Genomic DNA, 18575 nt, shown 5'->3' with positions numbered 1-18575 from the left:
TGGGCACGCTTTTCATCCAAAATTCCAAATGTTGCCCCTACTCTAGAGAAGTAAAAAAATAAAAAATAAAAAATAATTGACAAATGTTGCACAGGTGTGGAAATCTCCTAGAGACTTACCCAGAAAGACTCACAGCTGTAATCACTGACAAAGGTACTTCCACAAAGTATTGACTCAGGGGTGTGAATACTTGCAGTATGTAAATTAGATATTTCTGTATTTCATGTTCAATATATTTGCAAAAATGTCTAAAAACGTTTTTACTTTGTAATTATGGGGTATTGTCTGTAGATGGATAAGAAAAATATATATGTCATCCATTTTGAATTCAGGCTGTAACACAACACAATGTTGAAAATGTATGAAGTGGGAAAAACAGTATGTAAACATTATTAAAGTGACCAGTGTTCAATGACTAGGTACATAGTGAAGCAGTCTCTAAGGTAGGGTACTGGGCAGAGGCTGGCTACTGGTGACAATTTAAGTCTGATGGCCTGGAGATTTTTCAGTCTCTCGGTCCCAGCTTTGGTGCACTTGTACTGTCTCTGCCTTCTTCATGGTATCACTTTGAACAGGATGTGGTTCCGGTGCCCGAGGTCCTTAATGATCTTCTTGGCGTTCCTGTGACACCGGTTGCAGTAGATGTCTTGTGGGGCAGGCAGTGTGTCCCCAGGGATGCGTTGGGCTGACCGCACCTTCCTCTAGAGAGCCCTGCAGTTGCGGACTGTACAGTTGCCATACCAGGTGGTGATACAGTCTGACAGGATGCTCTCAATGGTGCATTTGTAGAAGTTCATGAGGGTCTTAGGGGCCAAGCCAAATTCCTTCAGCCTCCTGAGGTTGAAGAGGCGCTGTTGCGCCTACGTCACCAGACTGTCTGTGTGGATGGATCATTTCAGGTTGTTAGTGATGTGCACGCTGAGGAACTTGAAGCTTTTTACACTCTCCCTATTGATGTGGATGGAGGAGTGCTCTCTCTGCTATTTCCTGAAGTCCACGATCAGCTCCTTCATTTTGTTGACATTGAGGGAAAGGTTATTTTCCTGGCACCACTCTGCCAGGGTCCTCACCTCCACCCTGTAGGCTGTCTCGTCGTTGTTTGTAATCAAGCCTACCACTGTTGTGTCGTCTGCAAACTTGATGATTGAGTTGGAGATGTGTGTGGCCATGTAGTCATGGGTGAACAGTGGAGGTGTTTTAGCCAACCTTCAACACCTGGGGTCGGCCCATCAGGATGTCCAGGACCCAGTTGCACAGGGCAGGGTTCAGACTAGAGGTCGACCGATTATGATTTTTCAATGCCGATACCGATACTGATTATTGGAGGACCAAAAATATATTTTTGTAATAATGACAATTACAACAATACTGAATTAACACTTTTATTTTAACTTAATATAATACATAAATAACATCTATTTAGACTCAAATAAGTAATGAAACATGCTCAATTTGGTTTAAATAATGCAAATACACAGTGTTGGAGAAGAAAGTAAAAGTGCAATATGTGCCATGTAAAAAAGCTAACGTTTAAGTTCCTTGCTCAGAACATGAGAACATATGAAAGCTGGTGGTTCAATATTCCCTGTTCTTCAATATTCCCAGTTAAGAAGTTTTAGGTTGTAGTTACTATCGGAATTATTAACGCGTTGACTATTTCTCTCTATACCATTTGTATTTCATATACCTTTGACTATTGGATGTTCTAATAGGCACTTTAGTATTGCCAGCCTAATCTCAGGAGTTGATAGTCTTGAAGTCATAAACAGAGCTGTGAATCAAGCATTGCTAAGAGCTGCTGGCAAACATAGTAAAGTTTGAATGAATACTTACAAGCCTGCTGCAGCCTACCACCGCTCAGTCAGACTGCTCTATCAAATATCAAATCATAGACTTAATTATAATTTAATAAACACAGAAATACGAGCCTTTGGTCATTAATATGGTCAAATCAGGAAACGATAATTTCGAAAACAAAACATTTATTCTTTCAGTGAAATACGGAACCATTCCATATTTTATCGAACGGGTGGCAACCATAAGTCTAAATATTGCTGTTACATTGCACAACCTTCAATGTTATGTCATAATTAAGTAAAAGACTGGCAAATTAGTTCACAACGAGCCAGGTGGCCCAAACTGTTACATATACCCCGACTCTGCGTGCAATGAACGCAAGAGAAGTGACACAATTTCCCTAGTTAATATTGCCTGCTAACATTAATTTATTTTAACTAAATATGCAGGTTTAAAAAATATACTTCTGTGTATTGATTTTAAGAAAGGCATTGATGTTTATGGTTAGGTACATTCGTGCAACGATTGTGCTTTTTTCGCGAATGCGCACTCATCCCCCTTTTGGCGAATGAGGCTGATTCGATGATAAATTAACAGGCACCGCATTGATTATATGCAACGCAGGACAAGCTAGTTAACCTAGTAATATCATCAACCATGTGTAGTTAACTAGTGACTTCGTGAAGATTGATTGTTTTTTATAAGATAAGTTTAAGGCTAGCTAGCAACTTACCTTGGCTTCTTGCTGCACTCACGTAACAGGTGGTCTGCCTGCCACGCAGTTTCCTCGTGGAATGCAATGTAATCGGTCATAATCGTCATCCAAAAATGCAGATTACCGATTGTTATGAAAACTTGAAATCGGTCCTAATTAATCGGCCATGCTGATTAATCGGTCGGCCTCTAGTTCAGACTCAGGACCCCAAGCTTAGTGATGAGCTTGGAGGGCAATATGGTGTTGAAGGCTGAGCTGTAGTCGATGAACAGCATTCTTACATAGGTATTCATCTTGTCCAGGTGGGATAGGGCAGTGTGCAGTGCAAAGGCAAATGTGATTGCGTCATCCGTGGATCTGTTGGGGCGATATGCAAACTATAGTGGGTCTAGGGTGTCGGGTAAGGTGGAGGTGATATGATCCTTAACTAGCCTCTCAAAGCACTTCATGATGACAGAAGTGAGTGCTACAGGGCGATAGTTATTTAGTTCAGTTAACTTTGCTTTCTTGGGTACAGGAACAATGGTGGACATCTTGAAGCAAGTGGGGACAATAGACTGGATAGAGAGAGATTAAATATGTGCATAAACACTCCAGCCAGCTGGTTGGCACATACTCTGAGGACTAGGGATTCCGTCTGGGCTGGCAGCCTTGCAAGGGTTAACACCCTTAAATGTCTTACTCACGTTGGCCATGGCGATGGAGAATAGGAGCTCACAGTCCTCGTGAGCGGCGGTGGTCACTGTGTTTTCCTCAAAGCGTGCGAAGAAGGTGTTTAGCTTCTCCGGGAGCAAGGCATCAATGTCTACAACATGGCTGGTTTTCCCTTCATAATCCATGATTGTCTGGAGTCCCTAAAACGTATGTCTTGTGTCTGAGCCGTTGAATTGTGACTCCACTTTGTCTCTTTACTGACTTTTTGCTTGTATGATTGCCTTACAGAGGGCATTGCTGGACTGTTTGTACTCATCCATGTTCCCAGTCACCTTGCTGTGGTTAAATGCAATAGTTCCCGCTTTCAGTTTTGCGTAAATGCTGCAATCTATCCACTGTTTTTGGTTTGGATAAGTTCTAATCGTCACAGTGGGAACAACGTCCATTATACACTTCCTGATTAACTCAATCACAGAGCCAGTGTATACGTCAATATTATTCTCAGGGGCAACCTGGAACATATCCCAAGATGTGTGATCAAAACAATCTTGAAGCATAGATTCTGATTGGTCAGACCAAAGTTGAACAGTATTTACCACGGGTACTTCCTGTTTAAGTTTCTGCCTATAGGAAGGGAGGAGCAGAATGGAGGAGTGATCTGATTTGCTGAAGGGTGGGTGGGGGAGGGCATTGTAGCCATCCTGGAAGGGGGAGTAGCAATGGTAAAAAATTATTGATGAGCGAGTAGTGCAGGCGATGTGTTGATAGAACTTCAATAGCGTTTTCCATAGATTTGCTTTATTAAAGTCCCCAGCTACAATAAATGCGGAGTCAGGATATGCGGTTTCCAGTTTGCACAAAGTCCAGTGTAGTTCCTTGAGATCTGTTGCGGTGTTTCATTCCATTTCTTAAGACAACTGAAACATTCCATTCACCTTCCCAATCGAACCGCCACGTGTCGTTTGACTAATGAAAAATGAAAAATATTCTTCATCCTTGCCAGCGCCTCTGCAGTAGCCTATTCCAAGGTGTTTTGTAGAATACTGCCTATAGTATTGCTCTCCTATAGAGGCCCTCTCCTGTTCCCTGCTTGTCTCCTGAAGGGGTTCTAATTAGGCCAGGCTCAGTGGATGAACTGCACCAGGGGGACAATGGGTCAATTTGTCTACAGATCAGACTCCCCATGTTTAGGAATACCTCAGTGAGGGGGGGGGGAGTCGAGACACAGAGGGGCGAGTCAAGAGCAGGGGCCGAATCTCGCTAATTACACCTCATCCACAGGGACACAGTGTCCCCCTTTGTGTCCCCTGAACAAAAAAAAGGAGATATCCCCCCCATATGAGCCGCCACTGAACCCCCTGAAGCCCAGGCGCAGGCTCATTTCTCCAGGTCCTCCAATGCTGATTCAGCCTGAAAAGATTCTCTGTATTTGCTCATGTTAGATGACATGTGGGCATGCCCTGGTCAAATTAAAACACTCTCTCCCTTTCTCCCCCCTCCTCTCTCTCTCTTTCCCTCACACACACACACACACACACACACACACACACACACACACACACACACACACACACACACACACACACACACACACACACACACACACACACACACACACACACACACACACACACACACTATACAACCACAGAGTAGATTTGAAAATTCGGTGCAACTTTTGGTGCGCGTTTACTGTGGTCATTGAGGCTGTACCCACTTTAAGTTACAATTATAACAGTGGTCAAGTAGGCTACTGTGGCTATTTGTTCATGATGTAGACCTTTCAGAGTGGACTAACATCAAAAACAATGGGAGAAAATGCATCCCATAATATATTAACATGGAAATAGCTGTTCTATCATTCAGCCAACAGTAGCAGCCAATGTGCGGTGTTCAACGTAGGCCTACATTTCATGAGACTTTTGAAAAAAAAAACATGCATGGCTTGACATTAACCTGTTTATCAACTTGTCCTTCAGATAAGGAGGTGACCGAAAATATTGTGTTGTTTGATGCAAGAAACCATTTGACAAAATAAAATGCATTATTATCCCATAACATTATTACCGAGAATCAGACAAATTGTGCTAACCTCTGCCTAATGGCTACTTAGCTTACCTTTAAGACATAAAAAAGCTGTTAACCTGACTCGTTTTTCAAAGATGGCTAGAAATGCATATGTTTTGTGCTCTTGGAGGAAGAAACCACTCCCCCCATTGCTGACTAGAAATGAGCTATAACTGGGCTAATAACTCACTTAATAGCAAAGAATATGAACAAATGTGCACACTGGCTACATGCAGCTCTCGCTTTGATCTCAAAACAGGCACAGCTCACGACCACTCATACTGTGAACACAGTCCTGTTCAAAGTGAATGGCACAGATCCATATATGGCAATGGTCTATTTGCATATAGGGAGACTGCAGCTCTGATTGGTTATGGCGCACCAGTTTGGTAGAGTATGGGTCGTGCCTGTCAATGTAATAGAATCCTACTCCAATGCACACTGCCTACAAGGAAATCTCTTGCATAGTTTGTTTTGTTTCGATATGTTGCAATCAGTATATTGCGTTGATTCGATCACAATTCTCACTGTAGAGGGAAACTAAAGGGGAAAACGAAAGGGGAACTAGAAAGTTGAGTGAAGTTCAATCTCGTGCTTCTCTATGCAAGCTGATATTTCTTCTGTGCAGCAGTCCCGGGGATCTGCGCGCCCCAGCACGCATGCAGCTTAGAGGGAACATTGCACACTACACCACACACACCAGTGCACCCACTTGGTGTTAACGGTGTGCAGTCATTTTCCAGCAAATACCTTTCTCACTCTTTTTTTTGTAATGAACACATGAATACTGATCATTATATATTCGTAACTCTAGAAACTCGGTGCGTTTGTGTGTGTCCTATGTAGAATAGAAAACCTGCAGGAATGGTGTGCCCACATCTTTATAGGAACATGATTTCTACAGTAACCTTTAACTAGGGCTACACACACAGTTTCTGTGGACGATCAAAGAAATCTAATTGCTCTCCATTTCCCAAAATGAGGGATTATGACCACAGCAAGTATGTGTGATGTTGAGTAGACTGGAGCTGCTTCCGTCACACCAAACCTAGTGGCTACAGAGCCTGTAATTCCATCATACCAAACTTAGTGGCTACAGAGCCTGTAATTCCATCATACCAAACCTAGTGGCTAAATAGCCTGTAGCTTTCTGCTTGTAATGAACTCATTCACAAAGGTACTTGTTACATTCACACAGTCTAGCTTGGCTATCTTTGTCTGTAGGGAAGTGGGTCTGGGTTTCCAACCTGTCTCTCTGACCATGCAGCCACCTCAGACTAACTCATAATAGTAACCTTATCCTGTGACCACTCTCGTTTCCAGGGCACACGCACGTACGCACGCACGCACGCACACACACACACACACACACACACACACACACACACACACACACACACACACACACACACACACACACACACACACACACACACACCACACACACACACACACACACACACACACACACACACACACACACACACACACACACACACACACACAGGATAACACTAAAACCTTAACTCGTTTTCCTTCAGCAGTCCCTCTGCTACCAACCTGACAATTTCCACTCAGACTAGGCTACCCAATCTGCATTACACTGAAATGCTTCCAATTTCCCTGTCCATATATCAGACAAACTTTCATATATTCCCCATTTCCTCCATGATGGGCAGAAGAATGGCCTGGGATAGAAGACTCTGCTGTTCACTGACCATTTTATAGGCCACACTGTTGTTTAATAGTTTCAGGAAATCTGAGCGCACAAACCCCTTCTCCCTTAGATATAACTCTGTCGGTCTTGCTCTCTGTTTCTATATTTTTCTTCCTGTTGGGCTTGTCTGTTTATAGCTGGTTTCCTGTATCCTATAGCTGGAACATTTGTTCCCACCACCAAAAGGAGAGGACGGTGACATACAAATTTGTGAACTGTCTGAGAAGCAGCCTCCAGTTGGTCCAAATTACATAGTCTTTATGATACGTAATTCGGTTAGTTGAGAAAATATTTGATAAACTAGAAATACTCTTTCAGAGCCAAGAAAATAGCTCACATTTGAGTACATTTAGACTAAAGACTTGTCGTAAAATGCTTAACGGTTTTGCAACATTAAACCCAATGAGTCAATTTGATATTAAAACTACAGTAGATCATTCAACATTTGAATCTATGTATAACGTATCTGATAATGAAATCCATCTATTCTTCAACTCTGCTCTCAGATCCACCAAATAGTTACTTTTCCTTATCCTGTTCTCCAGCCAACACGGTACGACCACAAAGCAATGGGCTTGGTTGCTTACAGTAAAAGAAAGTCATTATTCTCGTCCTTGGCCTCAGGTGACTGGCAAACGTTACTCTGAACATAGGCTGAACGTTCCGGTGCTGTGGGTTATAGTTGGCAGGCTGATAGAGCACACAGAGGCAGACAGGACATCCCTTTATTTTCGCTCCTGATCAGTCATGTTCATCAGCCAGCCAGACAGCCACTCTGCATTCCTACCAGGTGACAAAGGACAAACAGGCCCCCCCCCCCCCGCTTCTCCCCCTAGTACCCTCTCTCGCTCTTTCACTCACTCACTCTCTCCTACTGTTCTTGCCTTCCTCTCTCTCTCCCTTGCATCCCTCTTCCATGCCCTTTTCTCTCTCTAACTCTTTCATCCTTTTCTTTGTCTTTCTTGCTCACATTCAGGCGTAATGTTCGTGTCAGTACCTGGCATCACTGCAGTGCTTGGCATCATATTTCAGACAGCTGTGCTTTCTCCAAGGACTCTCCCTCCCTCTGTTTCTCTCTCTCTCCCCCTTTTTCTCGCTCTCTATTCCTGCTCACCTTGTACTACTCATGTGATTGGCAATGGAGGGAGAGACCACTTTCAAACGTCTGATGCATTAAACAATGACAGAGACTTAGGTAAACATACAGCTGGAGCGGGGCCAGCGGGACAAGGCGACTTCCCCCGGCCAAGTTGATCCAGTGTCAAGCCACTACATCAGTAAACCTTACTCACGGACTGCACCAATCCCAACCCTCCACTACACCAGTAGAACATACTGAACCTACCCCAACCATCCACTACACCAGTGGTCGCATTCCAGGCCAACTACATTGCAGTTGTTGCTTTGCATCAACTAACACATGTACCTTCCCATCGACTGCAAGGTTGGGCATCAGATTGTAATGTCATATGATATGCTTAGCTGATATGGTAAACACCTATCCAGGCGTTGTCAGATCTGGCAGGCGTCTGCAATGCAGTCAGCCTGGAATGAAGCCACTGACTGCAACTATTCCACCTATCCACTACACCAGCCCAGCTTAAAATGCATAAATGTGTAGTGTCTGATAATACATCCCCCTGGTAGTTGATGTTGCTGAAAAGAACAATGTGTTCATGTTTGAGAAGGCCTCTTTGATATTCCCCCGGGGGACAAAAGGTTTGTGCGTGTTTCTATACGGGACTTAAAAGCCCAGACTTATTTTAACTGGCTCTTACACAGAGTATTATCCATGACATAGTCTACAAAGGAGACAATACAAAGGAGACAATATAACAACGGCCAGATATACCAAGTCTGTAACAAAGCACAGACACCCAACAGAAGACTTACTGGTAGAGATACTAAATATACAGTTGAAGTCGGAAGTTTACATACACTTAGGTTGGAGTCATTAAAACTCGTTTTTCAACCACTCCACAAATTTCTTGTTAACAAACTATAGTTTTGGCAAGTCGGTTAGGACATCTATTTTGTGCATGACACAAGTCATTTTTCCAACAATTGTTTACAGACAGATTATTTCACTTATAATTCACTGTATCACAATTCCAGTTGGTCAGATGTTTACATACACTAAGTTGGCTGTGCCTTTAAACTGCTTGGAAAACTCCAGAAAATGATGTCATGGCTTTAGCAGCTTCTGATAGGCTAACTGAATTAATTTGAGTCAATTGGAGGTGTACCTGTGGATGTATTTCAAGGCCTGCCAACAAACTCAGTGCCTCTTTGCTTGACATCATGGGAAAATCAAAAGAAATTAACCAAGATCTCAGAAAAAAAATTGTAGACCTCCACAAGTCCAAACGCCAGAAGGTACCATTTTCATCTGTACAAACAATAGTATGCAAGTTTAAACACCATGGGACCACTCAGCCGTCATACCGCTCAAGAAGGAGACGCATTCTGTCTCCTAGAGATTAACGTACTTTGGTGAGAAAAGTGCAAATCAATCCCAGAAGAACAGCAAAGGACCTTGTGAAGATGCTGGAGGAAACCGGTACAAAAGTATCTATATCCACAGTAAAACAAGTCCTATATCGACATAACCAGAAAGGCCGCTCAGCAAGGAAGAATCCACTGCTCCAAAACCGCCATAAAAAAGCCAGATTAAGGTTTGCAACTGCACATGGGGACAAAGATCATACTTCTTGGAGAAATGTCCTCTGGTCTGATGAAACAACAATAGAACTGTTTGGCCATAATGACCATCGTTATGTTTCGAAGTACACCATCCCAACCGTGAAGCACGGGGGTGGCAGCATCATGTTGTGGGGGTGTTTTGCTGCAGGAGGGACTGGTGCACTTCACAAAATAGATGTGGATATATTGAAGCAACATCTCAGACATCAGTCAGGAAGTTAAAGCTTGGTCGCAAATGGGTCTTCCAAAGTTGTGGCAAAATGACCTCAATCCTATAGGAAATTTGTGGGCAGAACTGAAAAAGCGTGTGCGATCAAGGAGGCCTACAAACCTGACTCAGTTACACCAGCTCTGTCAGGAAGAACACCCAACTTACTGTGGGAAGCTTGTGAAAGGCTACCCGAAACGTTTGACCCAAGTTAAACAATTTAAAGGCAATGCTAACAAATACTAATTGAGTGTATGTAAACTTCTGACCCACTGGGAATGTGATGAAAGAAATAAAAGCTGAAATAAATAATTCTCCTAACTGACCTAAGAGAGGGAATGTTTACTAGGAATAAATGTCAGCAATTGTGAACAACTGAGTTTAAATGTATTTTTTGGGGGTGGGGGGTGGTCATACTATGGATCTTTTAGCTATTTGATTTTGAATTTTAGGACCCCTTTAGGTATAAAATATATATATATATATATATATTTGTAAAATATTGAATTTGGCCTTTACTACTATAGCCCAGAGAAACGCATTGAATAACACATTCATAAATGGAAAATACATTTTAAAAAGGTACATAATAAGAAACAAGGTTTTAAAGTGTGTGTCCTATATGTAGGATATGAAAGCTCAGGAAACTTTTTTTTGTACACATATTTAACTCATTTTGGGGGTAGGCATAAAACTACTTTCATAATTGTTTTTAACCCGGTACTGATTATCTTCAGAAGAGTCCGTGACACTTCTGGGCGCCATAGAGCAAAACGGAGAACAGCATGTGTTTTTGAGAACACCCCCTTTCCATAGCATGGTCATAATAGGTTAAACCATTCGGACACTACAGACATTTCGTTAGAAGACCAATTTTCAGGATGTCTCATGGTCTGACATACCGCTCTAGCTCTGTCACCTTTCACCGCAGATGCGGAAGTGCGACATAAGCAGATATGGTGGAATGAGATGCATCCAAAGCAAAAACACAGGTATCTCTAGTTTAGACTGACGGATTTTGATGTAGATTATGTTATTTTGTTACTTAGATAGACGTACCGGCGCGTCAATCGACTCTAGATGGGGTTTCCACTAGATAACACAGCCACAAAGTCAAATGGACAAAAATACATTTATTTTTGGCATTCATTTAAGGTTACAATTAGGCATTAGGTTAGATTTGTGGTTAAGGTTAGGGTAAATGTTAGGGTTAGGTTTAAAATCTGATTTTAAGATACATTTTAGAAATGGCGATGTTGAATCATAATTATGACTTTGTGGCTGTGTTAACTAGAGACGACCGATTTCATGGAGAAGACATGTTATTTCTCGATTTGAATTTCATACCTTTTCTAAAAAAGGACATACTGAAATGGTCTATTCGTGACAAGATTGAATTTACTAAGCTTAAATATATTTTAATATATTATATATATATATATATATTTTAAGTTGGTTAGGTGGCTACATTCAATAAAATTATATGTGCATGCAGTAAAATAAAATACATTTATGGATGAAGGCAAGCCTGGTCATGACAAGATACACAACTTGGTGAGCATGTCAGACATCTTCTGAGCCTTTCAGACATACAAACAAACACCCATTGTTGTGTGGCGCATATTTTTTTAGATTCAAAAAATTCCATAGCTGTCATCTACCCTACTCAGATCTCTCAGCACCAAAGAAAGGAACATGAAAGCCAAAAGAGGACTGAAAGTAAGCTCCCTGGTTTACATTAGGGCTAGCATCCTACAATGTTGGTGATATTTCAAAGGTTTTTGGGGGTTGAAAGTGAAAGTATGAAATGGTTTAACTCAAAGGAAAGGCATGTAGGGCCTCACTTCCACCAGGCCTCCTCGGGGGATCTTACAGTGAATAGCCTTTTTGTGGAACACTCACAGATCTTTCCCTCATAAACAGGTACTTGTTGTGGTCGCTTAAGTTTATTTTCATGTTGCATTTGAATACTTAGTCATAGGTATTAAAGAGAGAGACCGCTGTATGTTATTGCCATTCAATAACATTTTTCCATCTTTATAGATTGAAGGGTATCCTCTTACAAAGACAAGGCACCATGCCTTTTGTATAATTTATTTTAGCATGGGTTTTAGCACTAAACACCAGCATATATTAACACTCAATAAAACAATGACAAACCTTGCAAATGACATCTGCCATTCAATCATCATTCATTCACATTAATTGAGTACTCAATTTGATTGCAAAAACAAAACAAATGTGCACATACAAAAGAGCACAATACTGTATAGAAACATTCAGTCTTTGGTTTGGATTAACCTGCCTCCTCATTTTATATTTTCTACCAGGAAATTCAGGAAAGGAGAGAAACTGAGATAGTGGGGCAGGCAGAGGAGGATGAGCAGGTGACTCTGGAGGCACCACAGTAACCAAACCCCTGGTGCCATCTGGTTGCTAATCACCTCCCACACACAAAGGGCTCTTTTTTCAGCCCTCAGCTCAGCACGCGGTATATTTTGTGTTCTGTCTCTTATTTACTCCTGCCAGCCGCTCAGGTATACGGGAACGCTTGACAGAAGGAGACGGAGAGAGAGAGAGAGAGAGAGAGAGAGAGAGAGAGAGAGAGAGAGAGAGAGAGAGAGAGGGAGGGAGGGAGGGAAGGAGGGAGGGAAGGAAGGAGAGAGAGAGAGAGAGAGAGAGAGAGAGAGGGAGGGAGGGAGGGAGGGAGGGAGGGAGGGAGGGAGGGAGGGAGGGAGGGAGGGAGGGAGGGAGGGAGGGAGGGAGGGAGGGAGGGAGGGAGGGGAGGGAGGGAGGGAGGGAGGGAGGGAGGGAGGGAGAGGAGGGAGAGAGAGAGAGAGAGAGAGGGAGAGGGAGGGAGGGAGAGAGAGCGAGAGTGAGGGAGAGCGAGACAGAGGGAGGGAGAGAGAGGGAGGGAGAGAGAAAGACAGAGGGAGAGAGAAAGACAGAGGGAGAGAGAAAGACAGAGGGAGAGAGAAAGACAGAGGGAGAGAGAAAGAGAGAGCGAGAGAGACAGAGAGGGTGGGAGAGGGAGTTTGGGAGAGAGACAAACAAGTTGATGGGGAAAGACAGAGAAACAGAGAGGGGGAGAGAGATGTTCAAGGAATCTCTCCACACATCTTAGTGCATATGACATCTTAGTGGACTCCACCACACAGACCAATTTCTGAACATAAACAAAAACAGGATTAACGTAGATATTTGACCGTTGCCTGCAATGCACCAACATGCTGGCTCTCTCCCTTCCCTTTAATGTAGAAATATTGGTATTACTGAAATACAGAGGGAACAGCAACTTGTTTAAATCTGTCTGTGCTGAGAATATGTAAAATTGTAACTCAAAAAGTCTATCCTTAGGAAAGAAACCTTTTCATTCTTTCTCTCTCTCTCGATATCAATAAACATTAGTTCACAGCGGTAGCTTAAACTACTCAATCATCAAACCTTAACCTTATGAACCAGAACTCAAACTGTCACTGAAGAAATATTATGCTTGTTGTCGTCATTACATTTCAGCTCTCATAAATGAATCATAATATATTTGCTATACACTGTTTCATATGGACTGTGACTGTTATGTCCTTACTCATAAGCCCTACAGTGTAACACAGGCTACTTAGAATACTATAGTATATACACTGAGTGTACAAAACATTAAGAACACCTGGTCTTTCCATGACATAGACTGATCAGGTGGATAAAGGTGAAAACTATGATCCCTTATTGATGTCACTTGTTAAATCCACTTCAAATCAGTGCAGATGAATGGGAGGAGACCGTTTAAATAATTAATTTCAAGCATTGACACAATTGAGACATAGAATGCATGTGCCATTCAGAGGGTGAATGGGCAAGACAAAATATTGGCATGCCTTTGAACAGGGTATGATAGTATTAGGAAGGTGTACATTAGGAAGGTGTTCTTAATTTTTTGTACACTCGGTGTAGGTTGATCGTCTTCTTAGGAGTGCACATTTCTATGGAGCATTCGTAATGTTTATCCCTAAGGAGTCAGTTGAGTTTCATGGAGTGACATCATGCCAGAATGATGGCAGTAAAGTCAAGAATACAGGGGAAATCAGGCCAAAGCTTGTGAAACAGGAACACATCCTCTTCCTTTGATTCAACCAGTCACATTATACATTTTGTAACATATCTCATCAAGGAAAACAGAGGAAATAGAGTACACTGATATCACCCATTGGAAGAAGCGGAATTTGAGAAAGAAAAGTCACTTTGGGAAATCACCTATAGAAACAAAATCCTAGAACTCTAACCGGCTAATGATTTTACCCCTGGAACCTGATTCCCCTAGTTTCCCCCAATCCCTCAATCACAATAATCTTACCCCAGTAATACAGTAATAAAATTAGGCCAATTGTATGATAACTGAAGATGTCCGTTGTTTCAGTTTCAATTCAGTGATGTAGCAGACATGATTGTCTAGACATGATAGATATAGTAATATGTCACAACAAGACAATGTACTTCTAAAATTAGCATCGTCACAGATTGGTGTATTAATTTAGTCCTGTATCTCTCGCTCTCTTTCTCGCTCTCTCTTTCTCACTCTCTGTCTATCTCTCCCTCTCTGATGCAACAGAGAAAAGGACCACACCCTCCTCCTCCTTCAAGCAATACAAATGACATCAGGCTCTTGTAGAGGAAAGGTAAACACAAGCAGCCACAGGCAGGCCTGCACAACAGGACCGAGGCTTTGAAAGGATACCAAACACTATTCAAAGGCCTCTTTGGCAGGCAAGCAACATAATAAAAGACAGGCCACATTTTACATGCAAATATATTCATATAAAAGCATTGTTTCAACAATGTGAGTTTTTCCTGTTGTGTAAATGCATCCAAGAGCCACCTAACCAACACTGAAATGTGCCGAATTTGAAAGGCTGATGAGATATATCTTCATTTGGTATATAGTCATTTAGTTGATGACAGTTAAGTAAAACACCTTCATTAAAATGTAACATTCTAGTCTATGTTTATATTCCAGAGAGAGACTGAAATGCTGTTAATTATGGTAACCTCACTTCATCAGAACAACTATGAAAACACGATTGCATTTCTCTTTGTGGCAAAACTATTATGGCTACAGCATAACTGATCAAATATGTCAGGTGTTGCATTAATAGATACCAATAGCTTTGGCTTTGATCTTGTATTGTGTTTATTTTGAACTCAACATTAATGCAACAGAAAATCGAATAATCTTAATCAATATAATAACAAAATATATGTTGTAATAACATTGTAAAATCTCGTTAATAGTAAGGCCATAAAAACAATTTAAACCAAAACAAGTATTATTACTGTTACATAAGCGGTAGGCTACATTGTAGATGTGTTATATTACAATGTTTAATGATGTCCAATCCCCGACGTTAATTGTAACGTTTCAGTTGCAGATTGATTGTTGCTGGCTACCACATTACAGTATTTTGAATGTAACTGTTATTTTGTTATTCATAATTTGGGGAAAGTGGGTATCGTCACAATGGTGGGTTCTTTCAAGGGGTGGGGCATCTTTGCCTTAAAAAAAAAAAAACTTTGCCAAACTTACGCGGCTGCGTAGACAATGGATACTTGATTTGACACATGATATCACTGTTCATTGTTCACCATCCCGAAAAGGAGACTGAAATCAATTAAGGCTACATTGAATAACACATTCCCTGTCTCCCTCATCTGCACCCCACCCCCACCTTTTCGGATTCACATTTACGCACAGACGTACACTGACCCAATACTGTACAGTTGCCCATAAAAGTTTGTATCCATTACTGACTTTTTCTAATGACTGAACAGAAGTATATGGTTCGTGTATTGCTCTCTACGGTTGAATTCCCAAATCGTGAATAAAAACTAAATATATAGGCTGCGTCGATGCCCGGACCACCGAATAGCAGTTTTTACACATACCACAGTGGGGGTGCAGAATAGTGAGCAGCAATTTTCTCCACGGAGAACGAAGTTGGTTTGGTACGATTCGCTTTTCAAGGACACTGCAGATTGCTGTCACGCACTACACAGATTTCTGTCGCCACTGACACGGGCGTGTTGTCCCACTGGTCGACCGGGAGCGCACAAAAAACAGAAAAGGGTTTACCTTTTTGCCGTTTCTGCTGTTATAGCCGTTGTATGGATTGATTCCTGTCCTTGGCGGTACGGAGAGCAGCATTTTTCTCGGCGCTATGTATGGAGCGGCGAGTACAGCCCAGGCTGCCAAGTGACGTCAGCAGCTCGGGAAGTTAAGCTTGGAATCAGGGGAAGCGATCCGAGCCCCGCTGCCGCCAGTGCTGCTGCTCGCGGCCAAGCGCTGCGCTTTCACGCGTCTGGGTCCTAGCGCGCCAAAAACCAACCGTGCCGTTGGAACGGTTTCTGATAGCCAAACATAACGACTGTATTGGCAATAGGTTGTCAAAGTTCTGCTATGTAAAATCTTATCTAAACCGAATCAACAATGTCCCAGAGCGCAAAGTATTTGATCCTTCACTGAAATTGTGCACCACAGAAATATGGATACTTCTGAGATTTGATCCATTTTATGTACTTGTTTATTAAGGTCTAAAACTGGCAGAAATCCACTTAAAATATCAATGTGTTGTAATTCGAATAATTAGTTTTAAAAGTCTCACTAAATCTCTCTTTGATATGTCACCTATTATGGAATTGATATTCAAAGAAGCTACCATTAGAAAACAAAATAGAAATTTCACCTTGTTTTTCATTCATCTGAAAAGCAATTATTCCTTCAAGAGTTTTCATAATCCTCCAGCATGTTGCATCCCTATCCTCTTCCCCTGGAGAATGCATCCCGCTCCTATGGAGCAGCACAGTGCTTTGTGGACATGACCCTATTCCTAATTTTCCTTCATGGAAATCTTTTTTCTCTTCATGACGTTTTGCACAAATGTGTTAGGTGAGAGACAGTTATGAGAGATCATCCTCAAACTATTCCAGAATTAAGTGGTGTGTGTGTGGTGGGTGTCTGTCTGTCTGTCTGTCTGTGTGTGTGTGTACAACATTGTATACTAGTTGAATACTTTACAATCATCTGTGAGATTGCTTGTGTGCTGCAACTGGATGTGCATGAGTTTGCATGTGTTTGTTTGAGTGCATACCTAGCCTATAGTGTGTGTTTTAGAGAGAGTGTGTCACTGTTAATGTGTCTCAGAGATGTAGGCTAAGTCATGTCTGTCTGCCCCGACGGCTGTTGGGTTGGAGCATTCCACTGACTAGCTGCAGACGGGGGACAGATAACACAAGTGACATTGTTGCACTCAGCAGAACCCCGCTCTGATGACGCTAACATTGTTTGGACATCAACAGGCCCGTCGCTAAGCAACCCAAGCCCCTTCCACCCTGAGTGTTCTGACTTTTAAATCCCCACTGATTACCTCTGTGGTGCCCAAGTATTGCATGTGTGTGTTTGTATAGTATATGTGTGTATGTGCGTACGAAAGTGTGTGCACACATGAAAGAGAAACGTGTGTCATTTGTGTGTGTGTGTGTATGTGGCAGTAATCCCTTCTGTTTTGTGACTCCCCCTAAACCTAAACACTGTTTAGCCTCAGCACTCTTCTGGGTCTCACCAGGACAGGGACATTGAAGTAGTTTCTAAGTCTTGTTCAGGGTCAAACCAGTGACATATAATCAATACCATATCTGATGCTCCAACAACAGCCTACTTAGTTTTTTTTTTTTAACATACTCCTTTACACATGTAGAAAGGGATTATTTTTTAATAATTTTTCACTTGATCAATTCTGAAGACACTTGATCAATTCTCCACCTCCTTGCATGGGGAGAACCCATTATCCCCCATACATCTACACACCCAGCTCAAAACAACACTTTTGTGGGAATAAACAGTGCACCAACATCAAAGTGGGGTGGAAGTGGGAGGAAGGGGAGGGATGGTGTGTGTCCCATTGATGTGAATGGCAGTAGTAAATAGTTCCGGGGGTTCATGCGTGTCTGTGTGAGGAAATTAGTTAGGGGGTTGAGTCATTGAGACTGTCAGCGTCGGGTTCAAGGTCAGAATGTACACAGAGCAGGAGGAGAAAGAGCAGAGAAGCAGTCAGAACACAGGTGCCTTGGAGAGGGAGAGAGAGAGAGAACACATTTTAATTAAGCAACAATTGGAATCTATTTAAACAGACATACACACATTCGTTGGTTTTACTGTGCAAGTGATGACCCAAAAATGTATTCTCATTTAAAATCAGGATACTCTAACCCTAAACCTAACCCCAAGTCCTAAACTTAATTCTAAACCTAAAAATGTCAACCCTAAGCCAAAATAGCATTTTTCCTTTTGGGTACTGGCAAAATGTCTCCACTTGTCAAATGTTCCTTGTTTTACTATCCTTGGGAGGACTTTTGGAACCCAAAAGCATAGTAAAGTTAGACCACACACATACTGTACACAGACGACCAGATGCACAGAAAGAATTCCATAGACTGAGACAACATGTGTATTGGTGACTCCATCCTCCAGATCAAAGTGATCGTCTCCAGAAGAGACCACACACAGACAGCATCAGTGAGTCAGTGCTGTTCCTGAGAGCTGGAATGTGTTTCATAGTGTGTGAAAGGGGAGGTCTGGGGCTTTGTAGAGGTTTAAAGGGGAGGTGTGTAGTTGGTGCACAAGCCCCATCTGTCGTCAACAGAAGAAAAACAACATGTCCGTTGTGTTT

The 18575-nt window shown here is 42.1% G+C and overlaps 1 protein-coding gene across 1 annotated transcript in view; it reads right to left on the bottom strand.

Annotated features, from left to right (window-relative positions):
• Positions 1-16143, bottom strand: part of LOC109895132 (RNA-binding motif, single-stranded-interacting protein 2-like) — a 56740-nt gene extending 40597 nt beyond the window's left edge. The window contains exon 1 of the mRNA XM_020488792.2: positions 15983-16143. Coding sequence (XP_020344381.1) covers positions 15983-16054 — 72 coding nt within the window. The 5' untranslated portion in view covers positions 16055-16143. The remainder of the gene's footprint in view (positions 1-15982) is intronic.
• Between the last annotated feature and the right edge of the window lie 2432 nt (positions 16144-18575).

The sequence above is a fragment of the Oncorhynchus kisutch genome, linkage group LG1, assembly GCF_002021735.2.
Source record: "Oncorhynchus kisutch isolate 150728-3 linkage group LG1, Okis_V2, whole genome shotgun sequence".
In the NCBI taxonomy this organism is placed as follows: domain Eukaryota; kingdom Metazoa; phylum Chordata; class Actinopteri; order Salmoniformes; family Salmonidae; genus Oncorhynchus; species Oncorhynchus kisutch.
Note: the sequence above shows the minus strand (reverse complement) of the source record. Positions and strands in the feature narration are given on the sequence as shown.